Genomic DNA, 15,045 nt, shown 5'->3' on the forward strand with positions numbered 1-15,045 from the left:
CGTCTGCGTTGGTAAAGTATCTTATGCGGTCGAACATAATCAATGGCATGCTAACGTGTACTCATGCTTCTATCAAAGTCATAAATTTTACGCAAACTCTGAAGTCAATTTAATAAGGCGACTAAAACACACCGCGCAATCCGTCATCACTCGGCATTTTCTGTGAATCCTACTGAGGTACAAATTAAATTATATAACACGAGATCAAATAAATTACAGGAACGAAAACAAAGCTATTATGCGGATGAATTGCTGAAGAAAACACACTTGCGTAACGGATTCATCGGTGTACCCATGGCACACTTGAACGCTTCTGCGAAAGGGGGAAACTGTTTCAGGGGCAGATTGCACTCGTTCTCGCTATCCTCTCGACTCAGCGAGCACAGTCCGTTGCAATGTGTGATAAAAAGTATCTGGTCCTCGGTGAACTCCTTGAGGCCCCGCAGTCTGAAATCTCCAAACGGCACGTCTTGGTCTTCAATAGCCTGCTTGAGGGCCGAGTAAGTCACCTCGAGTGCCACTACGGTGGGGAAAGCAGACTCGCCAGTCTTGTTGCAATTCGCTCTGGCCGCATACGCTGATAAGATGTCTGGGTCTACCCATTTCACGGCGTTGCTGCCGTCGTTAATTTTTATTCCCAACGGATCGAACGCTTTGACCACCTGCCTTGCTAGCGAGATCCCAATGCCACCGTATGTCATAGCAAGCGTGCCGTTCACGTAGAACCTGGGAGCGTCAACGCCTCCAGGGGCTACGCTGATTTGATTGAGATAATACAGGTAAGAAAGAAAGCCCGAAGGCGGCGCTATCTGTTTCGAATGAATGGCTCTGATGGGGTCCCGCATGATCAGTGCGTGCATGTTTTCTGTGACAGTCATAAGGTTTTCGGTGAACGAGTCCGTCATATTTCCAAGACGGCTGTATAACAACGATGACGTCTCGCCGTCGAAGTCGTCGTCGATCGGCCAGACGTCGAGGTGCATGTCCTCTAACTTGTCCAGTGCCAGAATTTTGATTTTGTTGTTAATCCACAGCGAGGAATGAATTTTCGACTTGGCGGATTTTGTGAGATTACGAACCATCTCATGAACATAAAGCTGCGCAGTTCTAGAAAACTTTGCCTGCAGGTACTCTGTCGCCCCCAGCAAGCCCAAAGCAGCGTTCATGTACTCCAAGCATACGACTGGTTTGTAACGGTTGACGGCATCGGTTTTCCCGAATCGAATTGTGGGGGAGCTTGAGACCGCCCACAGGTATGACTGAATGAAGATCCAGGCGATGCCGATGACGAGCTGCTCTGCGGGGTGGTTCTTGAGCAGCTCTCCGATCTTGCGAAGTAACCTGGCGTCTTCAAGAATGACGATCTGCTCCAGCGTGAAGGGAGGCTCCGGCTCTGAATAGTTGTTGAGGAACTGGAGCCATTGCTCCGGTTCGACCGTAGGAGTGAAGTTTTGCATCGATTGGAGTGGAACGGCCAGTTGCTCCGGAACCCCTTGCCTAACGTATAGTGCGGCGGCGAGGATAAGACGTTCAGCCGCCATAAGCTCTCGCAGATTGGTATCCGGAGATGCGCCGAGTATCTTGTAGTGCTCCTGCAGGTATCTCTGGAAAGCGGTGATGGACATGGTGTTAATCAGCGGTTTCTGGAAGCTGGCGGCGATGGTGCCCTCGCTGAATAACAGCGTCCTGTTCCGATGCCTTGATGCCGGAATGACACGAACATTGAGGAGGAAGTTAAAGTTCCACCTGATGGACAGCTTTAAGAGAAGGTCCAATGGATGTAAGAACGTCTGACGTTCTTCTGGCCACAAAATGCCTATGTCCTTCTTTATCTCTTGGAAACTCTCCACGTCTTTCCTGTTCGAAGATGTTGGGGTGTTGCAGGTCCGAAAGAGCTTCTTCGGCACGTTTGGCTGGCGGTCTTCTCGAAGCAACGTTTGAATGACAGATCCGTACACTTTGAGGGTAACGTCATCCGCGGTGGAAGTCGTCACTATGGCTTGTGAGCCATTCCAAGAGCCGCAGACGAACTTGTAAAAATTATTGCAAGGATTGACCGCAGGGTCCATGGCCCTCTTCAAGATGACAGCGTGAATGCGGCAATCTTCCGTCTCGCAGTATTCTGTTTTTCTCCTGTGTCCCCTCAGCGCACCGACGATGACGATTATTACGATGATACAGGCGCTCACGCATAGGACGGAAAACACGAGAAACTTTGGGTTGCTCATGAGTTCACGTTCCGTCATGCTCTTGCTTAAAGGCGGTGATAGGGACTTCAGCTTGGAGATGTCCTGAAAAGACACAGGAAGGCATTAGTTTCATGGATTTCGGCTTTTCTTCCCCGTAGCCTGTTGAAAACAGGCCACTCTAATAATCGCCTTCTGCGTGCTGCAATGTTTGTCTGCTGGGGTGTGGGGCACGCTTCGAGCGTGCGCGCTTGCTCCCGTCTGCGGATGATCAGACGCCGCGCATGCCGCCCTCCCCCCACCCCCCCAACCCAGCCCAGTGACTCAGCATTTTATGCCTAGGTGATCTGCGTTAGAAAGGTGTTTAGGGGGCGCAGTTTCGAAGCTAGAAAATAGTGCCAACTAGAACAAGCTAATGGTTCTTCGCAGCATTTTATATAGAGGAGAAGTCAGCAAGGTCACTGCCACAACCGACCGCAAAACCAGTGACAGTGAGAAAGAGCGAGTCTAGAATCTCTTGCTGTGTGTCTTGAAGCATGAGTTCTATCGAGAGATTTTTAAGCGAGGCTAAATCCTCGCTTTATAAGATTCATGACTCGCGCTTCTTCCAAGCTCCGACTGCCATTGTTATGCGAGCAGGCGAGACATATCCCTCGAACGAGTGCTGCATTTATATTTGCTTTCAAGAGTTGTCTTCTAAGAGCTGCACGAGGTGCGGGCCTCGTGCTTTGGCACATTTCACGCTACTTGCACGATAATCAAAAACATATCACGTGGCCTTAAGGTGCAACCGCGCCGTGCATGACGTTTTGGTGCTTTTCTGACAGCTTATAACTTTCTTTTTATGTGTCTTACAATTTCAAAGTTAATGTCAAATTAAAAAGCTATTTTGCAAGAACATTTTAATATCTCAATATAACGATTATTTTAGTTGTTAGCTAATTATTTAGCTTTTATTAGATCACAGTCTAATAAAAGTATATTGAAAAAAATATATTTCTCAAGTTATAGCGTCCTATTGTCCACGGTATTTAGCGTAAGCGTTCGGTTGGATGTAATAAACTCAAAAAGTAAGCAATGAACTGTACAAGTAATGTATATTTTAAAATAAAAAATAAAGTTTAAAATGGTAGTATTTTGGGTGCTATAAAAACGGGATCAAGTCAACTAATCAATATTACGAAACATTAAATTATGAAGCATTATTCGATATTACATTTTCCAGAACTTTCATATTGATATGTTACACGTTAAGAATGTTATTAGACCTCAACCTTTTCCCATCCAGTTTAGGCAAATTGCAGTTTCTTAATATAAAATACAGATGGCGACACGTGCTCGAGAAAAGCTTGGTGTGCATTTTCTGTCTGTGCCGCTTGGAACGCCACGTGAAAGGCAGAAAAACTGTCAGACGTCAGGGTGTCAGATGCCTGGATGCCCGCAGTGAGCGAGCCAGAGATGTCCGAAAAAAAGGCGCGAAACTGCGGGTGCACCACAGCTGCTTTTGCGCGTTATCTACTGTGCGTCGGAACACATGCCCGACGCGATCCAAATGAAATGGGCGTGAAAGGGATTTCCCCATTTCGGATTCAGCCACGCATTCGAAAACATTTTAATGTTTTAATTCCTTGTAAAAATCATTTTCGCAATCAATCTATGCTTGTCGGAATGGTTCGACTATATTTTGTTTCGAAAACCACCTTGGTGACGCTTAAGTGGCATTGATATTAACACAAAACACCAAACATTAAAACGTCTCAGTATCTCTAAAACAACGCGCTGGCCCATGTATCCATATATGTCGGATTTAAATACCGGCCGAGGTGCCCGCACTCTGATGGAGGCTAATCTGAGATTTCGGTTCCACGCCAAAAGATCTCCAGTTACACAAAATAAACCCGTAATGCTTCTTTTTTTTTTTCTTCTTTTTAGTGGGGCGTGTTGGGCGATTCCTGTTTGTTTGGCTTGTAAATCGAAAGATCTTAATATTTGTTTTGCTTTACCTTAGTTCGGAGCGCAGCCAACGCTACGGGCTGATGAAACGACAGAAGCAGCGCCAAGAGCGCAAGGTCACGCAGCTCGTTCTCTTTCTGTGCCTGTGCGGTCGGTCAAAACTAGAGCCACTAAATAAGCCACGCTTCATACACATATTGATGCTTAAAATGGTGGTTTTCAGATATCTTAAGCTTTATCTCGAATCACAGGAAACGCTTTTCCGTCGTCCACAAATGTTTAAACAGTTCGCGACAGAGCAAAGCAATATTACGTGAGCTTCTTAACACCGAAACTCATGCGGAGGAAGTCGCACTTTTGAATCATGACGATCAGCAGTTGCGTTTGCTTTGTACTAACCTCCAAGATGGGGGCGCCTATAACAGTAATGGGGAAAAGAGTGCCGATACTCTAAGCGTAAGTACCTCATTTGGTTTAGCTCACTAGGCCAAACCAAGTACCGTGGGGGTTCGTCAACCGAGTGTATTGTGGCACCCAAGATCAGAGAACGTGGAGAAATGCGCGAGCTCCGTTCAAAGCAGGGAGCTCACGCTGCAGAACCTGTAGGGACTAAAGCCTCTCGATGTGTGCGTTGGTCTTTCAAGGAACGTAAAATGTGCCAGTGTACCAGGCCCGTGTCTCGAGCGGCCCTTGGAGGCAAATGGCGGCGCAGCACTACAACTGGCCCTTGAAACCGAATGGCGGGGGAGCACCCGCTCGTGGCACGTGTCTTACGCGTTTCGACAGCATTGGTTTCCGGTCCTTATAAAAAAAACGTCTTTCTCAAGGGGCTTTAGCAGGAACCCTGGGTTCTGGAGCCCATTTGCATCTACAGTTGTGCGATCGTGTGTCATATATACTGCGTAATGCATGTTAAAGACCCCTCGCTAACAGTTGTACTGCCCTTTTTGTAATCTGCAACGGGTAACAATGTCGCCCTAAGAAACTCCTGCTCTCTAATAAACTAACGACTAATTTCGAATCTGCCGTTACATTGCAATTTTAATGTGCTCACGTGTTCGCGTTCTTGTTTTTTTTTTTTCTCTGTACATTTTTGAATATGCGGCTCTTACTTATGATGAAACAGACTATAGTTGTGGGACTTCTAGAAAAATAATATAAAACTAAGAAAATTGCATGTGAACGCAAAATGTCAAAAAACACATAGGCGCCTTTAATAAAAAGAATTGAAATAATAGAATTAATTATAATTGTGTTCTAAAAGGTTTGAGTGCACCAAAAGTTATAAAAGCCAGCTTTGTGCTTTGGATGGTGCGCTTGTTCACTGGAAGTGTAGTTCAGGGCAGCGTGCTCGCACTTGTACGTTCCGCTTCGCTCGGACGATAAAATCAAATACTTTACTGGTAATGTATTTAGTGAAACATAGCTTGTCTTCTGCATATGTGCAATGCCCTCGGTTTTTGCGAGATTACACGCTTGTTTATCATGATTGTTTTCGTTTCCAACTGCGATTCAATTTGTGCTTTTTTGTGTGCTTCATGCATTAGAGGCCAAGGTAACCCAGGAGCATACTATTTCGCGGATTGTAAAAAAAAAAAACTACGCAACTTGCCGCGTGTGCCACAATTAATACAAAATATTCTAAACTTCACATGTGACCGCCTGCCCGAGTAAACAATGTTGTTTGTCAAGAACAATTGGGATTGAATGAAATAACGTGGGAAAAACTCGTTCTAAGCACGCGGCCGTCGGCATGCAGTGAATACTCATAATCGGCACCTAGGTGATTGGTAGCTGTCAGCGGGTGGAGTTTTTCTATTAACCCAGAGTTAGAATGTTTCCTTCTTTCTAGTTTAAGCAATCAGGAGGCAACTTACACGAACTCCGAGGGTAATAAAGTACTATGAACATTCAACCATAATGGTCTGAGCCATATATTTCTACAAGCTTTAGCTTTTGATGCACACTTAAGTTGATACGCTCAACGCTAGTGTAAACTGTAGGGCTGTTTCAGTCTTAATCAGCGTACCCTGTGCGTGCTCACACTATAGTTCATACTATGTCAAACTCTACCCGTTTGCATCTTTTTCATTTCTGCACACCGCTACTTGCACGCATAAATCGCCAAATTAAGACTGGTACATTGCTTAAACTATGTGCAAAAGCTATCCACAGACCCAGAATTGTTGCCTGGCCAGTCACTGCATTTATCACTGAACTCGTATCAAAATTCATTCCTGTCATTTATTGCTGCGAGTTAATTTTAACCTCGGCTTTTTTTGTTACGAATCCCGCACCACTCCTACTTTGGGTTCACCAAACTTAACATCTAAACCTGAGTGTCATTTTTTGCGTTTTCCAGTTTCGTGGTTTTTCTCAAAATAAACACCCAGCTACTTAAATGAGACACCTGACCACCCAAAAAATAGCTCATTGGTTTTGATTTTCGAGGTATTTAACTCCTCAAGCTAGAATTTTGGAAACCCAAGTCTATCACGTCATCACGTTTTCCTGGAAATCTACACAGAGCCAAAAACATGCACGACAAAAGGACCGGCCCGTCATAGAAATCTGATCACATCATAATATGTGTAATTGACCTCCGAAATCTCCGATAACGGCGCACAGGCAATTTTATAGTTTTCAACGCTTCGGTTGTTTTGTTGTGCATATGTATTGCCATTTGCCTCAGGACGATTTTCGCATTTTGTTTTCTCCACATCTGCTGGAGACGTGAGCTTGGAGCGTAGGCAACTGGCCTTCTTGCGCGAGAACTTGCGCAGCCGTGCGCGTTCCAAAGAAAGCTCGTGCAGAAAAGAAAAAAAAAACAAGCAAGGGACCAGGGATGTCGAATTCAGGATAAAGAGAAACACCCCCACTGTATTGAAGCGCCACCACACACGATTTCTCGCAATGATGTACAGGCCTGGAAGGCGATCCCACCGCCATCTGTTGGTTCACAACCACACTAACCAAGGGTGGGGTTGCACCTTAGGCGAGGCTAAACCCCTGTTATGTGTTTGTCTTCCAGGTGGCGTTAAGGCTGCGGTCCCACGGCAGCCATCTTGAACAAGGCGTTAGTTCAAGCAATAGATGGCGACACGCACACGTGGGGTGGCCGAAACATTGGTTCACAGTGGGATGGCTCAAGCACCATCACGTTCCCCTCGTGGCCTTGCTCGCTCCGCTGCCAGCTGTGCTCAGCTACAGTCGGATGCAACCTAAGAACAATCTTTTAGCTCCACCCACAAGCGCATTGCGCCCATCTGAAGTGCCTCCGCCGTCGAGAAAGTAGTTCGCTAGCAACGTTGCTTTTTCTTCCTCCAGGAAACGCGTCTTAAACTACTACAATATTTATTTAATTCATTCAGGACATTTAAATAATTTAGAATACGTTTTTGTCAACGAAATAGCTTTTTAGTAAAGAAAGAAAGTCATGTCCAATGTACCGTCTTCGCAATTCATTTTCTGTCCAAGATACTGTCTAACATACCGTCTAACATACCTCTCAGCAGTGCTAAGCCTCGCGCCCGCTTCGAAATTTTCGTTGGCGATAGCGTCGCGGGATTCTCACGTTGTCGCGCAAAAACTGCTGCAAACGCAAGCCAATACCATTAAGATTTCGTGGCGTAACCTCGGGCACGTAAAACACGGTGCAAAAAAGCAGAATAATTGTCACGAGAAACTAGCGTCGCGTTGCTAAGGCCAGCAGCCATGTTGAGCTTTTTTTTTTCTTCAAAAGGATCGCGATTGGTCCACGGAATCGGGACGTCATGAAAATGATTGGCTGGCGTTTCTCGGCGTGGGATTACATTTTCCTCTGAGAGGCATTTCCGGTTTTTTCTTAGCTTGCAACCGACTATAGCTCAAGTAGCGTGGCCCAGCAAACGGATGCATGCGAGAATGTCAGGCTGGGTATAAATTGTTCTCTGATATAGAACGGGCTTTCGCAATAAATCTTACCAAAAAGGAATCAAATGTTGATTGACGTGTCAATATTCTATCAATGAAAATTTCCTCTGCAGGAATGCACGCTCAGTAGACTCAATCTTTCAAGACACCAGTGGAAGCGGACGTCAAGTAAACTGCTTCGTGATTTACGGTACTTACCTCACCATTTTAATGACGACTAAAAAAAGGTCACGAAATATGTTTCACGGGGACCGGAGGATGTTGTAAAGGTTGTTACATTATATATAGTTCCCAGAAAACAAACGCCGTTGCAATATTTTAGGAAGTACCGACACACATAATGTTCTAAGTACAGCTTAGGAGGAATATGATGAAAATGATCAGAAGAAATAGGAAGACGTTTGTTTGCAATGAACACGCTATAAATGAACGGCGTTTAGCGACGGCAAGTTATGAGCGTTCGGGAATTTATAAGTTGACGTGATTGCTAACTATAGACATGCTGACAATGAAGACCAGTTTTCTTCGGGAGATGGTGTTGCGGTGATGACCTGATATCGGACGACTCATGGCAGATGAACAAGCAAGTTTCTTCTCAGCGAATGGTAAGTGTGTCAAGCACAACACGTGGCTACCGACGTTGTCGACGTTTCGAACACTTACCGCTTTCGACAAAAGTCCTGGCACCTGGGCTAACTTTGTGGAAAGACTCGAAGTCTTCCTTGAGTTCAACGCCATCATGAACAGTAACTGAAAACGATCCACTATTCAGTCGGTGGGTGGCGAAACGTATCCACATCTGCGGAGTCATGGGCGATGCGTACTCTAAGTGGCTGGAAGTTTACACGATGCCTGCCACGACGTCCAAACACGTCATTGACGTTCTGCGGTCTTTTTTACCTACTTTGCCCTACCGAAAATACTTTTCTCTCATAACGCGCCAAATCTTGCTTCAAATAAAATAAACAAGTTTTTGAAGAAAAAAAAACCGGCATCATGCATCACATTAGTGCACCATACCATCCTGCAACTAACGGACAAGCAGAACAGATGGTGTGCGAAACGAAAAAAAAAAAAAAAACTCTTTTGAAGCTTAAGGAAGGAACAGTTCCGTGAAGAATCGCCAGGTTCTTGTTCCGGCAGCACGCGACGGTCTCATCTTACACGGAAAAAACCCGCCAAAGCAATATTCGGCGGACGAAGAGCCACACCCCTCGATCTCATGGTACTATGGCCTAGGAACAAAGATCGAGAGATTCCCAGATCGGGAGTAATGGCAGTTTATTCGGTCGGACAACTGGTCTACGTGAGGAATTTCAGCGGAAGTCGGGCCTTCCGTGTAAAACTTGAGTAGAAAAGGCTCTATGTAGGTTGACCAGGAGGTGTCATCTCTCTGAATACGCTGGATATCAATGCCCTTAAGTGTAAATAAAACTAAATCACAAAACTCTCTTTGTGTATTGTGTTACTGTCCTTGTATTTGATAGTAGAAGCTATGGTGGTGATTTGGACCTTTCACACGAGGCTCCTTTTTCTTATTTTTCGCCTCATACTGATTTGCGGTTTAAGTATGCTTCAATAATCTTTTGGAACGGGGGCACTTTACGTCAACGAGGCCATTTGTTCCAAGTAGTCAATCGGGGAATGCTGCTAGAAATCCGTTCCTCATATTAACAAATAAGCCGCACTTCTGCACAGTGCAGTTTTCCTGTTCCACGTACAGTTGTAAAGCAGCATCCTCATTGATTTTACCATATACTGTTGCCGGTGAAGAATGTCTTTGGGTACACGATACTTGAAACAAGTCTGGCACTGTACGTTGTGGTTCGACACCCACAAATGTCATCGTCCTTATAGAGCCTCATCATTTAATCATTACCTCGTCGCCTCATATTGCTCTTCATCAACAGTAAGTACAATAGGCTACCGCCATATTACAATCCAAGAATTGAAAATTTTAGTCGTTCAGTCCTTCAACAAGTTTATTATTTGTATAATGTTATTACGTTACATTACCTCGAGACTATCGACGTCCATCGTCGATCTTCAAATACCCTTTTATACCTGTATATAAATTAGACGCACAAAAAGGGGGTCTGTAGCCGAGTGCATGGTCTAGCGCACACCAGCTCGGAGCACTTGGAGCGAAAGCTCGCGCTGCAGAACCCAGCCCGCCCCTGCCCGTTTCGATCTGGAAGAGCATCGTACCGGCGTGCGGTCGTGTATCACTACTGCGTGGTGCACATTAAAGACCCCAGGTTTGCGGTTGTACCGCACTGGCTAAATTGCTCATCTACAGCTGAGACACCAAACGCCCACTAAGGCAGACTAACTTCCGGCTGTATAAACATACACAAAACTATTTGCAATTAGACGCATAATAACAAAGAACACAGCGTGCCGCTTCTTTTCTTTGGATTCCTTTTTTTTAAACCAGCGCAAGCTCGTGCGTTATCTTTTTTGAGAAGGTTAGAACGGTCACACATAAAACCCGCGTTTCTCCTACCCGCCCGCTTTCTCCTCTCATTATGTGTATTTGGTTATAACTATATAAGCTATAATAATGGTGTATTATTCATATTTACTTCCTGTTTCAGTCAGGGAAAAGGAGTTTCGCGGGAACTAGAGCCAATAAATGAGCTGCACTTAGAGTATCGGCACTCTCTTCCCCGACAGTGTTGTGAACGCCGCCATTTTGGTGCTTGTGCAGAGCAGGCGCAACTGCCGATCGCCATGATTCAAAAGTGCGACATCCTCAGCATTACATTCGGTGTTAGGAAGCTCATATAATGTTGCTTTGCTTTGTCGCAAACTGTTTAAAGTGGAGGACGGAAAAGCGTTTCTTGTGATTTCAGATAAAGCTTCAAATAACTGGCAACCATGATTTTAAGCCACAATAAGGCCAAGTGTCGCAACTCTGAAGCGTAGCTTATTTAATGACACTATTCATGCTCTTGTTCAAGAGGCTTGTAATACCTGGGCCCGTTTTCTCGAACGCGAACCGTGGGTTAAAGTTAAATATTGTCCCTAGAAGGGGGAATTCTAGGTCACGTGACTCGGAGAGCAGGGTCACCGGGGGAGAAGAAGTACCTACAAGCAAAATGACCGCGACGTCGCTTAATGAGGGCTAATAGTTCTTGGTTCTGCTGAACATTCATTTCGATCCGGCTGTTATATTATTGAGGCACCATCAACCTATTAGCACGTCAAGCAAAGGGGTAGTTCAGAGGGACTACTAAACTAACCGACGGCAGCATTCCGCGAACGCATCACTCTTCAGCAGTCCGGGATTCAAGACATATGACGTTGCATAAGCCCTGCAAGTGTTTTTATGGTGAGTAAAAAAAAATGTTTTGCGAACGAGTGTTAGAATATGTTTATACTAACACGTTTAATTTGTTACACTATGCCCGCCAACTCGTGAGCAGCGATTACTTCGCGAAGAAATGGGGTTATCCTCGATAAAGTCTTCCTTCCGGGTGAACAGCTGGGACATTGTACTGTTTTTTTTTTTTTTCGCAGTGCGCCGACAGTATGCCGACAGCATCGAGGTTTCTACATATCCCCGGTGGCCAGCAATTCAACGGTGACGAGAAGCTTAGCTGCTCGTCACCGGTGGATCCGTTGGGCAAAAGGAAAAGGGGGCAAACAGTTGAGATCAGCAGGAATCGCAGAAACGTGCGTCGCAAGAAACAAAAACGAGACTACAGCACCGGCGTTGCCAGACTGGAAGGCACACGGGAAAGTTATGCGTTGTTTATGGCGAAACATATTGATGGAAATGTTTCTTGCATTTTCAAATATTCGTCGGCAAATTCTATACTTCGTTTCAGCTTCGGTCCGAGCGCGGCCGATGTTACAAGCCGAAGGGCCAATCAAACAGCGCAAAAAGCGCAGCGTCATGGCGTTCTTGCTGCGCTTGATAAGACTAGCCGGCGGAGGAGCACGCACAGAGAGACTGCGAATACCGGCTGGTCCTATCCAGCGCAGAGAGCACGCCATGACGTTGTGCCTCTTTTGCTGTGTGATTGGCCCTTCGGCTCATAACATCGGCCGGGCTCGGACCGAAGCTGAAACGAAGTATAGCATGGCAGCTAAAATTTCTTCGTACAATCTGAAGCAAATAAATTGGTCTTCAACTACAACATTACTATATTTTGACTTAAAATACCATACTAGATCGATAACAACCAGCGGAAAGAGAAGATAAACAAAATGACTGACTCGTTTCATCGATAGATGGCGCATTTTATTCCCCAATCAAAAATAATTATTGTTGTTCTATATTCAGCCGTTTATTACAGTACCTAGGTACTTTTTCCTTTCTAGTTACCGTGGTTTAGCAAAATGGGTTTGCCATCACTTCGAGAAAACCGGCCCAGGAGGGGCCATGACGTAAGCCCCGTGGATTCCACAAGCCACTACCTTTTGACACTTGCCTCTTCTTCATTGTTCCCGCTTGTGCCAGTAAATTAGCTACGGTTTAGAGTACCGACACTTGGCCACATTGTGGCTTAAAATCATTGTTGCCAGTTATATGAAGCTTTATCTAAAATCACAGGAAACGCTTTTCCGTCCCTCACAAATGTTTAAACAACCAGCGACAGAGCATTGCAATATTGCATCAGCTTCCTAGCACCGCATCTAATGCTGAGGAAGTCGTACTTTTGGGTCATGAGATCGGCAGTTACGTTTGCTCTGAGCAAGACCCAAAATGGCGGCGCCCAAAACAATTTTGGGGAACGGGGTGCCAATACTTTAAAGGGGCGGTGCAACAATATTCAGTTGGAATGTTTTTCACTTTACAAGACCTTACTGGCACTAGTGGTACTCAAGGATACTCGCACGCAACGCCACTGACCAAGAAACTCCTTTGTTGCGCTGTAATTTCGAGGACTAAACCGAGTGCTTTCATTCAATTTCTCTTTCGCAAGACCTGATGACGTAGCTGGGCGGTAGCAGTACCGCCCAGTGACGATATTTGAATGCGGCTCATAGATTGGACCCGAGCATGGCGTGGACACTCGATTTGGGCTCGTGATAAACGATAGCTCGACAAGCATTCGGGTAGTGTCCTGTATCCAATCGCTGCAATGACGACAACAGCCGAACCATAACAATGTCTGGAACTCAGCGCGTGTACTGTGCCTTGCCAACCCTAGCGCCTGGCTATGATCAACATTGGCGGCATATATTCGGCTCCAGATCACGTGGCCGCTTGTTCTGGCTGCGAGTTGAGGGGGGAAATCCGCTCGTTTTTCTTTATTTTTTCTGCGACTTCGATTGCATGTGGTGAAAAACGAACGGGTATTTCACAGGGCATTAACGTCAGGGATCTGTTCTAAGCGGTATTTCCGCAAAATTCAAAAATCGTTGCATCGCCCCTTTAAAGCTCATTTGGTGACCCTAGGCATAAAGTGAACTCGGGTGTATTCTTTTCCTCTTCGTCTTCATTGTTTATTGATTTCAATCATATCGAATAATGAACACATTATGTCACGCTACGCTTGTGTAATTATTCGTCTTAGATTTATTAGCCTGACCCAGTACTTAAACCATTCAGTTATCGATAGTAAATCTTTCAATATATTTTTTAAATGTTAGGGTAAAAAGACACGGAGATCGATGATGATACAGACGCCAACGCCGCCCTCGGAAATTTTTTGAACATTAGAAATCAGCAGTTTGTCTGCCATCCGCCAGGTAGCGCAACAAAACAGCCAAACAGTTTTTAATAGTTTTTAAAATTAGCTAAGCTCTACACCTATTAAGAAACCAAAGAAAAATCATTGTGAAAGGTTAATACATCGCAATGTATATCTATTCCAAACAATAAATATTATTAGATGCCAATAAATCTGTTTGATGTCTAAAAAAGATATGCGTCAAAACAGGTAAGTTTGAAACACTCCTGAAGTGTTATGACTTTGAAAATGAGAAAAAGCCATCGTCCACCTCTTGGGCAACCATTGTAGCTCTAAATGTTATAAAATATTTTATCATAGTTTAATAATTTCCTCAGCGGCATTTGAAGTACCATGACTAGAAGCACAAAAAAGTGCTACGTATGATATAAAATATCTAAACAAAAAATTCTACACAACTTTAACTTTTTTTCTGCATATTACCAATTATAAGCACTTCATATGTAGCTAATTTCATTGCCCTAGCGCGTGTCATTGAAAACATATTTGTGCTGAAAAATGTCAATTTTAGGGCAATATTTCGAGGGATGAAAAAAACAAAGTAGTGCAAATACCAAAAAAGTGTATCGTTAGATTCTGCTCCGACATCATCTTAACAAAACTGCTATATTGAAACCGTGCTATCTTTAATGGATCGTTCATAAAACATGAACTAGCGGAGCAAGTGAGGGTCTACGCCATCATATTCGCAACGCTACAAATGCGCATGAACAGTGTAAACCAACACATACATAATATCAAATGAAAGAGGATTGCATTGCATTTCGAATGACATCAATCCCACAAAACAGTATTTAAAAGGAGATGAGTAATGACCTGCCAAAAAGTACCTAAACTGCCGCATTCAGTGGGACCGTGGCCTTAAATGAGCCAGCCTCGATCGTGCAGCCCTTGGAAGCAAATGGCAGTGACACAGCACTCAGATGAGGTGCCATTGGAAGCGAATTGCGACGGAACATTCGCTCGAGGGGCGTGTTTCGAGCGTTCTTCCAACAATGGTTGCCGGAACTTGGGAGAAACATAAGGCAAGCATTGTATCGGCGGTATTTATGCGAAGCTAGAGCAACTAAATGGAGGAGTCAAATTATCGCCTTCCATTTCCTTTCGCCACCAACGACTCATTGGCGCTGAAAGGGCCGCATGCACCAAATTTGACTTCCGGGCTAGAAGGGAGTCCGCCCCGATAAGCGCTGGGTTTGGGGCAGGGCATCTGTTTCGCTTTGCGCTAGAGAAATGTACATCTTGCACTGAAGATCTTGTACCTTTGGACAATGTGTGTGCCACTTAGA

The 15,045-nt window shown here is 44.8% G+C and overlaps 1 protein-coding gene across 1 annotated transcript; it reads right to left on the bottom strand.

Annotated features, from left to right (window-relative positions):
- Positions 1–236: 236 nt before the first annotated feature.
- Positions 237–2,297, bottom strand: LOC120839350 (neprilysin-1-like; the record flags this gene model as incomplete). Its single annotated transcript, XM_040209619.2, has 1 exon — positions 237–2,297. A coding segment is annotated over one exon (2,061 nt), but the record flags the coding sequence as incomplete, so codon positions are not given.
- Positions 2,298–15,045: the final 12,748 nt, after the last annotated feature.

Source organism: Ixodes scapularis, unplaced genomic scaffold, assembly GCF_016920785.2.
Source record: "Ixodes scapularis isolate PalLabHiFi unplaced genomic scaffold, ASM1692078v2 PGA_scaffold2__306_contigs__length_199485367, whole genome shotgun sequence".
In the NCBI taxonomy this organism is placed as follows: domain Eukaryota; kingdom Metazoa; phylum Arthropoda; class Arachnida; order Ixodida; family Ixodidae; genus Ixodes; species Ixodes scapularis.